At 45.6% G+C, this 12313-nt stretch overlaps 1 protein-coding gene across 1 annotated transcript in view; it reads left to right on the forward strand.

Annotated features, from left to right (window-relative positions):
* The window catches only part of Arhgap31 (Rho GTPase activating protein 31), a 110612-nt gene extending 103552 nt beyond the window's left edge, over positions 1-7060 (forward strand). Inside the window, 1 exon segment of the mRNA XM_005071488.4 lies at positions 532-7060. Within this exon segment, the coding sequence (XP_005071545.2) occupies positions 532-2922 (2391 nt within the window). The 3' untranslated portion in view covers positions 2923-7060.
* Positions 7061-12313: the final 5253 nt, after the last annotated feature.

Consider the following 12313-nt stretch of genomic DNA (forward strand, 5'->3'; position numbering starts at 1 on the left):
CACGACACACACACCTCCACTAGTGTGTGTGTGTGTGTGTGTGTGTGAGAGAGAGAGAGTGAGAGAGAGAGAGAGAGAGAGAGAGAGAGAGAGAGACCTTGAGATGCTTCTCCTTACAAGAGAATTGCATCTTGAGACAAGAAAGGCAAGTAGATGGAAGGCTGGGGACATAGCTCAGTGGCCGAGCACTTGCTGGGTATAAAACACCATGTGCTAACAAGTGGCTGAGAAAGGAGGTCAGCGACAGATCGTGTCCCACTATGGACAGGACTGGATTTCCATTCTGATCCACTGTATGATTCGGGTCACTTGTTTAATCTAGTCAACGAGTCTCGTAGCTGGTATCATCTCTCTAGGGCATTGAAAAGGCTAAACAGGAAGACACCCATGGTTACTGCTGGGGCTGCCTCCTTTATTGACTGGAGAATACAGCTGGCATCACTCCATTCCCTTCTGCTCACTGGACACTTGGCAGACATCAGTACCCAGAGTTCTGGGCTCAGAAGTAACCAGCTTCTTCTTGTTTTTCAGGATGAAGATGACCTAGCTCACACCCTGATCTGGCCTGAGATTCAACAGGAACTGAAAATTATTGAATCAGAGGAGGAACTCTCGTCATTGCCACCCCCTGCTCAGAAGACAAGCCCAATTACTGAGTCAGGTCCAGCCCCATTTCCCTTCCCAGAGGCCTCTGGGAGCTTGCCCTGCAGTTCCACACCTCTGGAAGCGTGGACTAGGGACTCAGCCAATCCAAGCACGCAGGAGGCTGCTATCCTTGCCAATAGAGAGAAGCTGGAGCCGGTCTGCAGCCTCCCTGAGTCTGAGTCTAAGCAGGAACTCAGCCCAGACCCGGCCAGTCTAGCACCTCTGCAAATACTTCTGTTGGAGAAGATGTCTTCTCCAGCTAGGGTAGAGACGGGAGGCCCAAGAAATCTCTCTCCACCACTTCCTCCTGCTCCTCCGCCTCCAACTCCCCTGGAGGAGGAGCCTCAAGTCTTGCTGTCAAAGGAAGGCCTTGACAGAGAAGATGCATCCACCAATTCCAAGACAGATTCTGACGCAGAGCAGCCAAATTCCATTTTCAACCCTGGCGTCCCTAGCCCCCATCAGAGAGAGGAGGCCATTGCAAGTCCCAGCAAGAAGCAAAATGCAAAGTCAGCAGCTCCTGAGAGCAAAGGCCCTGATCTCCCAAGCCCAGCAAAGGAGGTTGAAGTCACCCCACAAGAAGAGGGGGACGCCCCCCATGCAGCACAAGAGCCTTCAGACTGTGACGAAGATGACACTGTGACAGACACTGCTCAGCATGGCCTGGAGATGGTAGAGCCCTGGGAGGAGCCCCAGTGGGTGACCAGTCCCCTTCATTCCCCCACCCTGAAAGAAGTGCAGGGGTCCCAGGTGCAGTGCCCCCAGGGCCACCGATTGGAGAGGAGACTTTGCCACAGGCCCAGCCTTCGCCAGAGCCATTCTCTGGATAGCAAAACCACTGGTAAGAGCCACTGGACTCTCGAGGTTCCCTTCTCCAGCAGCTGTGCTAATCTTGAAACAGAGAGGAATTATGAGCCTCTGCAGCCCCCCACAGCCAGAAACAAGAGTGCTGGATGGGAGGAAAGGGCCCTGAAAGCCTTCAGAGAGTTCTCTGGCCTGAAAGGGTTAGAGGCTCTTCCCAGCCAGAAGGAACCATCTGGTATACCACCCAAAGCAGTAGAAACCAACTTCATCAGTCTGGCAGAAGGAAAGGAGCAGGGACCACAGCTGGAACTCAGCAACCCTCAGATGAAACACAGTGATATCCCTGGGCCAGAAAGCAGTGTGGAGAGTTCACCTAGGGCTAAAGACAGCACCTCACCCGGGGAACACACCCTAAAGTCACAGCCTAAGAGCACGGAGTGTGGACCCTCAAAAGGGAAACACAGGCCTTCTTCCCTCAACTTGGACTCTGCCACGCCCATCACTGACCTCTTCCGACTTGAGAATGGGGCTTCATTTAGTTCACCTGGAATAGAGCTCTCTGAACTAGGAGACACGAAGGTCACCTGGATGACCTCCTCTCACTGTAAAGTAGCCCCCGGAAGCTCCCAGGACACCCAGGACCTGGACATTGTTGCCCATGCTCTGACAGGCCGCCGGAACTCAGCTCCCGTGAGTGTGTCAGCTGTGAGAACGTCCTTCATGGTCAAAATGTGTCAGGCCAAGGCTGTCCCTGTCATCCCACCCAAGATTCAGTATACACAGATCCCACAGCCCCTGCCCTCTCAGAGTACAGGGGAAGGTGGGACTCAGTCTCCAGAGAGCAACCGTGAACCTGGTTCAACCACGGAGAGCCCTCAGAAACCCACCAAAGATGATCCTCCCTCTTCCCTGGAAAGCCCAGAGGAAGAGCAACCAAAGCAAGAGTCAGGAGCCTTTGCATCCCAGAGGAAGGGCAGCACCGCATCCTGCACGTGTGAGGGGTCCCTCTGCTCTCTGGAACCAGGAGTATCCAATCTGCTCTCCACACAGGAGGATGCAATGGTGCCATGCAGAAAGCGCACATCAGAGACAGAGCCATCAGGAGACAACTTCCTTTCTTCAAAACTGGAGCGAGCATCTGGGGGTTCTAAACCTTTCCACAGGTCAAGGCCAGGAAGACCTCAGAGCCTAATCTTATTCCCCATCATGGACCACCTACCCTCCTCATCCACAGTGATAGATTCCAAGGTCCTGCTGTCCCCTATCAGAAGCCCCACTCAGACAGTTTCCCCTGGCCTCCTCTGTGGGGATTTGGCAGAAAACACATGGGTCACACCAGAAGGGGTTACGCTTAGGAATAAAATGACCATCCCCAAGAACGGCCAAAGACTAGAGACTTCAACAAGCTGTTTTTACCAGCCCCAGCGGAGATCCGTGATTCTGGATGGAAGAAGTGGGAGGCAAATAGAATGAAACCAGTTGACCTGCTGGTGTCCGCAAAAAGTCAGGTTCATCTGGAAGTTATTATAGGGCCAACTGGCCATTTTCCAGGCACACGTTATCTAAATTGGGGCTTATTTCAGCCTCTGACCACCCCTTCTCCCCCACTTCCCCGCCTCTCTCTTTGTCTTTGACCATGCATGAGTCCATTTGCCAGAAGAGTGGTCAAGACAAGGACCAAACAGTGAGATTTAAGTAAGTCCGCAGGAGCAAGTTGGGAAGGTTAGGCAAGGGAAGAGAATGGAATGCTTGCCTCCAATGGAAATTGGGGCCCATCTGTAAGACACATAATTCCTCCGTTACCATTATCTATTACTGTCAAGAACTGGCTGTGTTAGTATCCCTTGAAAGAAAGAAGGAAAAATCCTTTGCCTGAGTCAGAAAAAATCTTCCTGTTTTGATGGAAGGCTTCTTCGTGCTTTTTGTTATGCTCTGTATAGCATGTGTTCTTTTAGACCAGTTTTCTAATAAGCTCTGTAAAAGTGTATTACCCCCAAATAGAAGCAGATCTGAAAATGCAAACTAACCTGCACCTAAGATATCCAGGTGGGGGAACTTCCTTGTGTTCTTTCCCTGGGGTTGCTGCAAACCTGTCCGAGGTGATCCATGAACCACGTAGAAAATCAGAATCAGTACTCAAGAGCAAAGCTCCAGATAGGCACCATCCACGAACCCTTCCTATTGCTGACTTCGTTGTGACTCCACCTGCCACTGTGCTGAGCTCTGATTAACAAATCCATCAGCTAGGCACACTAAGGGCTGTGCTAGGACTGGGAAATCATATAGGTATGCAGGAGTGACGTGTTGTGCTTCCTTAATAGTACCAGAATCCAAGTGCCACATGTCCTACAGAAAAGGCGCACAGAAAGGTACTTCATTATAGACCTGATGTGTTTAAGTTGGCCGGGCATTAGGGAGAAACATTCCAGCTCAGCTTCACTCTCCATCACTAGGCTGTCTGGGCCTAGCAGGACAGGAGAAGAGGCAATGAGGAGCCCCAGCAGAGTTGCTGTCACTGTCATTCGCTGTCCTCAAAGAGGCACTGCCTTTAGCCAATGGCTCCTTTCCTTTCTCCTTCTCTCACCATTGCTCAAGGGCAGATTTGAGAAACTCTGTGTCTTAATCCCCCCTGTCCATCTAAGCCCTCAGACTTGCTCTTTGACACTGTCTAGACACAAGCAGATGCAACAGACCAATGTGTTCCATTATCCCTGCTGGAAGATTTCTGGTGCTTCCCTTCAAAGACTTAACGGGGCACTTCAGAATCCAGCCTGGCTGGTCTGTTCAGAGCTCAGCCATCGCACAAGTTTCTCTAAAGACTACCCGTACCTCTGGGCTGACCCCACTGTCAGAGTCAGTCCTGGACTGGGTAGGAGCTAAGCTGAAGTCAACTGCAATGGGAGTGTGGGAGCAGATGCATGATCACAGATTCCATGCCTTCTTGCCCCCCCTGGTTAACCTTTGAAATCCTGAGCTATTCCTTTTAAGCCAGGGCCTGGGGCAAGGATAACTAGTGAGTCAACTAATGAGAGCGAGAGAGTCCCTGTGAGAGAGCAAGGGAAGCAGTTAATAGGTCTTCAGCCCTTGCTCTCCCATTAAGCGAGGAAAGCATTGAACCAACAGCCACTGAGATGTCAGCCCACTCAAAGTCTTAGGACACAGCATGTCCCCCTAGTCACGAAAGGTGAAGAAATAGGGTGTGGAGAGATGAGAAAGGCCTTGTTCGGAAGATTAGAAGAGTGCACTCTTGGCAGCTTCAGTGTACTTATGGTGAGCTTTGATAGAGTTGTTCTGGTTAGAATGCAAGAGGAAAAGGGCTAGGCACCGAAACACTGAAACTTCTTAATGATTGCTTGAGATTTTCTAGTACTTCTAGGATGTGTTTGTATTGACAGGTAGACAAAGAAGCCATCATTTACACAGTGACGAATGACTTCAATTCTGAGGGCTGATTTCTAAAATGACTGCTGTGCTCCTTTAGATACCATTCATTTATGACATCCTCTGGGAGAATGGGCATGTGAGTGTCTCCATGACCCACTGACACCTGTTTGGAAATATTCCTTACTCCAAGTTTTCTTAGCCAGTCAATTCCAGACGGGCTTGGAGGCTTTACCATCTCAGTGTCCTGCTCCATAAGTGTGATCCTCTTTTTTGATGGTCTTACAGACTATCAACTGTCACCCACATATTCATAAATTTTGTGGGCTGGATGAGCCTGACATTAATGAAACCCCATTCCACAGCAAAGAAATTGTCCCTCAAGATGCTCTGGGGTCACATTTTGGCCACTAGCTGGGACTCTCATATGGGACCCTGAGAATGGCCAGGTGGGCTCTAGGAGAAGTGCCACTGTTGTCAGGACCTGCTGATATGCCCAAAAGAGCAGGAGAGTCACTCAGAGCAAATGCCGGTCCTCAACCTGGGATGGCTCATTTTAAAGACTGAAGCAAAATGCATACATGAACCCTTTTTGGCATATTACTGTTGCTTAACACAATAATCCATATTTATTTACAAAATAGCCCTCCCGGGACTTTCTTCCCCCTTTTTGCCACAGTGGAATGGAGAAAGAGCATTCAATTTTTATTCTCTATTTTTAGAATATGAAAAGATCTGACCAAGATGTCATTATAAAAAATACTATTAGTGGACTGGAGGGATAGCTCAGCCGTTACAGGCTAGGCTCACGACCAAAAAAAATATAGTATATATACTATTAGCTTAATCTAAGCCTTGAAATTCAAAGTCATGCCCAAATTAAAATTCTGGATTCTTGAGACACTAAGAATATGTCAGCATCCTCATCAAGTACTTATCAAATGCTTGGTAACAAGGCCCTAGTTACCTTAGCACTCCTACTTTGTTGAGGAGTCTAACAAAGAAGTAAGGAGGGGATGCTGGCAAATCAAACAGCCTGAAACAACTAGGAGCAGGGTGAGGACCACCATTAGATGCCAAGAAAAGGCAGAAAGCAGCAACCAGCACCTTTCAGTAGGAATGATAATAGTATTCAAACGACCTACTAATTTTAAATAATCTAATTAAGCAGAATTGCAAATCCAATAAAATGTACCAGTAAGACACTTGGGTGTTGAGAACTTTGTTTTTAAAGGTCAAAGTGAAAAATGAGTAAGTTTTTCTGATAGTTTGCATGATCCTCATTTTTTGTAAGGTCTAACTGTTGGATGTCTACTTATAAACCAAGTAGGATCAGATTCCATACACCTTTAGAAAGGATTTGAGAGATTTTGATCACCAAAAGATGAGTTCATTTCTGCTATTAATGAGGTCACAGATAGGTCCAAGACAAACGGTTAATTTCATGTAGTGTTCAGCACACAGCCATCACATTTGGCTGAAGTTAGGTTAGTAGATTACCTTGTGTTCCTACCTTAAGAAGTTCTGAAGAATATAAGATTTGTTTGTCTAGGATTGGAAGTGGAAGAAGTTCCTGCTTATATAGATAAGGACTACCTTCTATCACAGCTGGTCCTACTTGATGACAACATGCATCTTGGGATTTGCTGGCCAAGAGTATGATTTCAGGCATGACAAGGAGGAAGGTCAGCTCAAAATGTGTAATGATAAAGAAAGTGCCCTCCTTTCCTAGCCAAACAGAGCTGGAAGAGGGAATAAATGCACCTTGCTAGGCAAGAGGAGAGAGATAGCAAAGGGTGATTGGCTGAGAAGACCAGCACCAGTCCAGGCAGAATAAAATGATTGGCACACAGATCACTTAGCTTGAGGTACATGAGTAATGCAGAGATTGGTTCTCAATGTGGGTCAAAAAAGAGGTGGCTAATGTAAGAAGCTATGAATCCAGTCGTGTGCATCACTGGATGAACTGCAATGCTTTGAACTGACATAATGCCATTGTACTTTCTAGCTTATAATTCTGCAAAGTAAAGCACTTTTTTTTCAGAGAACCCTATTGGCAGCCATCTGATTGATTCCAAGCTGTTTTTGAATTCTACAAATGTTTCCAAAGATATAATCAAAATGTTTTCTATTCATTAAAAAATATATTAAACATACCCATAGAAAAATTTAAGTGTAATTAAGAGATTGTTGTTTTAAAATGTACTCTAATAAATCATATAAAATTTAATTCTTGGGATGGAACTATTGGTTAGAGGAGGACATGGGGGGGTCACACAAAAGTAAATCATAAGGCATCAGTCACCGTGCTAGCCTGTTCTGTTGGACATAGTTTTGTTGTTGTTATTACTTCAGGATCAGATTTCACAAATTTTCCATAAATTTTGGTTTTGCTTTTAAAAAAATTGAGAGGGGTTGCTGGAGAGATGGCTCAGCAGCTGAGCACTGACTGTACTTCCAGAGCACCTGGGTGGATTCCTAGCACACAGTTGGGGACTCACAGGCTTCCGTAACTCCAGTTCTAGGAGATCCACCCCTCTTCTGGCTTCCACCAGGCACACACATGGGCAGAGACTCACATATAGGCAAAACACCCATACACACAAATCAGGAAGAGAAACTTATGATGGGATTTCACTCTATGGATCAGACTGGCCTGACACCATGCAGTCCGGGCTGGTCTTGAACTTGCAGTAATCCTCCTGCTCCAGCCTCCCAAGTGTCACAATTACATGTATGAGTCACCATGCCCAGCTTCCATTAGCTTGTTTTTGTTACATGTTAAAAACCAACTGTTTGCAACTTCTCTCTTGCCACAGTCATTTAGCCAAAATACCCAGGATAAAGTAACGTCCTGTACCAAGTGCAAGTTTTAACATGAAAAAAAAAAAAAAAAACCACAGCTAACTACTTCTTGGAACCCTATAGCTTAAGGAGAGCTATGAGTTCATGAGTAGGTGCAGGCTTGGGTTCCCTGTTGAACAAGTCAAAGACTTTTGTTTTGGAGGTGGACATTGTGATTAGTAAACCTATGCATGTTTGAAAAGTGTGTGGAGCCAGAGATTGATGTAAGGGGTCATTCTCAATCACCCTCTATTTTATTTACTAAGGTAGAACCTCTCACCAAGCTTGGAGCTTGCTCCTCAGGCTAGCCTAGCATATTTCCTGCCAAGGGCTGGGATAAGAGATAGACTGGCCACACCTGTGCAGCTTTTATGTGGGTGCTGGGGATCTGAACTTGCATAGCAAGGGCTTTGCCCACTGAGCTAGACCCCACCTAAGGACTGAGTGGTCATCCAGTGTTAGAAAGGGGAAAGCCAGCATTTGCTATCCTGGCATTTATCATCACACACAAAATAGGTGGGAATTGGGGTGCAAAAGGAACACACATACAGTCTAGTCTCTCAACTGTACGCTTTCTGGACTTCGATAAAACTTCCGCCAGGATAATACTCCACCAGATTTTTACTAAGGGTCATAAGATGTCCTCCTGTTCCTGCATCATCTCCTTCCTGTCTCACACAAGAATCCTCACTATCAAAATGTATGGTCCCAGCTATTTTAACTTCCACCCTTCTTTAGATATGATGCAGTCAATGTACCAACTGTCCTAGATTTGGTACCAGGCTCCATTTCCTACTACCATATATATCCTACCAGCACCTGGAAGAATTTCATTGTTCTCAAATCTACCAACTTCCATGCAATAGTTACACATGGTTCTTTTTACTTACTAGGGCCTCATATATGCAAGCAAGAACTTTATCACTGACTTCTCTATCTGTGAGTCTTTTGCTTGCATGTGTACCTGGTAACCACACGGTTCAGAAAGTGCTACGTCCTCTAGAACTGGAATTACGAATGGTTGTGAGCCACCATGTGTGCTGTGAACCAAATCCAGGTCCTCTACAAGAGCAAGTGTTCTTAACTGCTGAGCAACCTCTCTAGCCCTGCAACCATGTTTTTTAAAAAAAGGCAGTAATCAGCCAGGCAGTGGTGGTGCATGCCTTTAATCCCAGCACTTGGGAGGCAGAGGCAGGCGGACCTCTGTGAGTTCGAGACCAACCTGGTCTACAAGAGCTATTTCCAGGACAGCCTCCAAAGCCACAGAGAAACCCTGTCACGAAAAACAAAAACGAAAACAAAAGGCAGTAATCATGTATGTATTGGCATGCTGGGGTTGAGGGGTATGTGGAGACCAGGAGACAATTTTCAGGAGTGGGTGCTCTCTTTCCACCACCACAAGGTCCAGGAACCGAAACAGTGTCAACATTGGTAGCAAGTGCTTTTACCTACTGCACCACTACACCATTTCCCTACTCCCCAACCCCTGTACTCTTGAGACAGAGTCTAAGTTTTTCAGACTAGTCTTGAGTCAACCAGACCTTGGATTTTGACCCTCCTGCCTCCAGTTCCTAAATGTCAGAGATTATGGGCTTGTATCATCAGGCCTGTTTACAGGTCTTTATTTTCACCCACATAAAATTTACTTAGTGTGTGGGAGTGTTGAGTGACAAAGTGTACATGTGGAGGTCAGAGGACAACTTGCAGGTATCAGTTCTCTCCATGTAGATTGTGGAACTGAGCTGAGGCTGTCAGGTTTGATGACTTCTGACCATGTGCTTCTAGGGACACACATAAGGTTATTTATTTCACACTCTGTATTTTGTTATCCTAATCCCAGTTGTTCCTCTCCAAAACCTTCTTTCTGCTCTTGCTACTTTATTCCATTTGTGGAAGATTAGCAGTGCCTGGCCCACCACTATTCTAACATTATCAAATTTTCAATCCTTCTGCCTCAGACTCCCAAATACCAGGGTGACAGGTGTACACCACCACACATGGCTTTATTGCATCTGTTCATTTAATCTGCCTGCATCTATCTGCTCTTCTTGTGCCACACCTTCAGAATTCAGCCAAACCAGCTCTCAACAGAGGAATAATCATGTTTATAAGACCAGTGTAGGGGGCTGGAGATGGCTCCATCAAATTCACACAAATACTGAGATTACAGGTATGTGTCGTTAGACCTAACTAAATGTTAGCCAAGGGAAACAAAACTTCCAGATCCTAAGCAACTTTCCTGCCTTCCATTCCTCACAAATACATTTAGGCTGAATCACTTTAAATAGCAAGAAAGTGAATACACTTACTTCCTGCTTTCTTTTCTTCTTTCTCCAATGTACAAAATGATTCTAAGTAAAGTCAATACTCTTGATGCTATAAAATCAAGTCCTTGGGCTGGCTGGGTGGTTTAGTGAATAAAAGCACTTGCTAGCAAACCTGACAACCTAAGTTCAATCCCTGGTTTAGCATAGAGAGACATTTAACACTGGCAGATTGTCAGCTGTATCTTCACTGTGGCTGAAGCACATACAGCTTTATCTTGCTGTCTGATTTTTGCTGAAAAAACCGTATCCCAGAGCTGCAAGATGGTTCAGTGGGTGAAGGCACTTGCCACATAAGCCTGGCACCTGACTGCAATTCAAAAGTCCATGTTAAATTAGAACTCCCAAAAGCTGTTCTCTGCCTCCAAAGACATGTTCACTTGTACGTGTACACACACACACACACACACACACACACACACACACACACACCACCTACACTGGCAAATTAATTTTTTTTTTCCTGAGACAGCGTTTATCTGTGTAACAGCTCTGGTTGTCCTGGAACTCACAGAGATCTGCCTGGCTCTGCCTCCCAAGTGCTGGGATTAAAGGCCCCTGCCCAGCTCACAAAATAATTTTTAAAAGTATTTTAAAGGGCTAGAAAGATGGCTCAGCTGTTAAGAGTTCCAGGGGACCTGAGTTCAGTTCCAAGCACCCACACCAGACAGCTCACAAACTCCAGCTCCAGGAGATCCAATGCCTCTGGCCTCCACAGGCACCTGCATCCATGCACACAGACACAGAATTAAAAGTAGTTTTTGTTTTGTTTTGTTTCTGATAGCTCAGCTGGCAGAGTGGAGGACTGTAGTTGACTCCCTCCCAGGAGACTTCCTTAAAGTAATTTTTAAAAATTCTTTTTAAAAGTCATTTCCTATACTGATATGGTAATGCATACCACTACTGTGAAAGCTAAGTTAGGAGCAGCATGAGCTCAAGGCCAGGCTAGGCTACTTCATAAAAACAACCAGGAATGGTGGTGCATGCCTTTAGTCCCAACACTTGGAAGGCAAAGGCAGATGGATCTCTGAGTCCGAGGCCAGCCTAGTCTTCAGAGTAAGTTCCAAGACAGTCAGGGCTACACAGAGAAACTTTGCCTCAAATGTATGTATGTATGTATAAATAAGTAAACAATCAGTCGTCTCCTCAGCTCACCACGCTGATACACACCTGTAATTTATCATTCCAGAGACTGACACAGGAGGGCTTTGAAAGCAAGACCTTTTCTAAAAGGAAAGAAAACAACAAAGGCACTCCTCAAAGATGCTGTCTAAGTTGGTGGTCATGAGTCATTTCAGTCACTCTATGGTTTTCTAAGTTAACGTCCCAATTTACTCTTTAAAAGACATCTTTAATGGTGCCACTTCTACTTGTTTCCTTGCCCAGATTTCTCTCTCCTGCACTCATCATTACTACCACAACATGACATACAGCCTTGCTGAGTGATGGCTCACCACATTCCTGCATTTCTTACTGCTAAGCCCCAATGCCTACAGAGCACTTGCTGGACAACATACACTGTTGAATGGTAAAGACTGGTTGTCAAATATTCATATTTTAGGAGCAGTATCCACATCAAACTAGGAAAGCCATGGTTAGTTGCAACATGAAAGTGGGCAGATATGCACACAGCTAGTCCTAGAATATATTACCTTTATTGAAAACCTTTTTGAGAACTCTTCCTCAAGAACTGTTTGGAGAGTTAAGTTTTTGAACTATACGATTGCGCTTTTCGCTTCCTAAGTCACGTTTGTATCATCCAAAGCTTCAGAGTCTAAGCACCTAAGCTCAGACCAAAAAGTAGGACTGTCTATTTATGGTCTAAAATAAGAAGCTGTTAAGTACATCAACTCCCAAAACCATGATCAGTAGTGACCTAAAGGGTTAACGCTGACAAATATGAAGGCTCTGAAGTATGAAATTTATTTACTTATTTTGCAATGCTGGGGAACAAACTCAAGCTTGTGCATATGAAAACAAGCACATTAACATCGAGCTGGACCTCCAGCCTTGAGTATGAAATTAAAACAGATTTTGGATATAGGTCAAATTCTGAGGACAAAGCAGCAACTTCTCGTATTTTCCCTCCCCTCATAACTTCAAACACAGTGCTACTGTAAAGAGGTAGCAACTAGATTGCACCTAAGGCTGTTTTGCTGAGGGCTTGCCCATTCTCCCAATTAGTTAGGTGTTTTCAACCTCCCCATACCCTAGAGACCCACAGGGCATTTATAGTGATCCTCTCCTTTGGATCCAGCTTCACATCTCCCTCATGTGCGGGCATGCTACACACTTCCTGACTTCCTGTCTTTGAA

This window comes from Mesocricetus auratus, unplaced genomic scaffold (assembly GCF_017639785.1).
Source record: "Mesocricetus auratus isolate SY011 unplaced genomic scaffold, BCM_Maur_2.0 Super-Scaffold_100008, whole genome shotgun sequence".
Classification (NCBI taxonomy): Eukaryota; Metazoa; Chordata; class Mammalia; order Rodentia; family Cricetidae; genus Mesocricetus; species Mesocricetus auratus.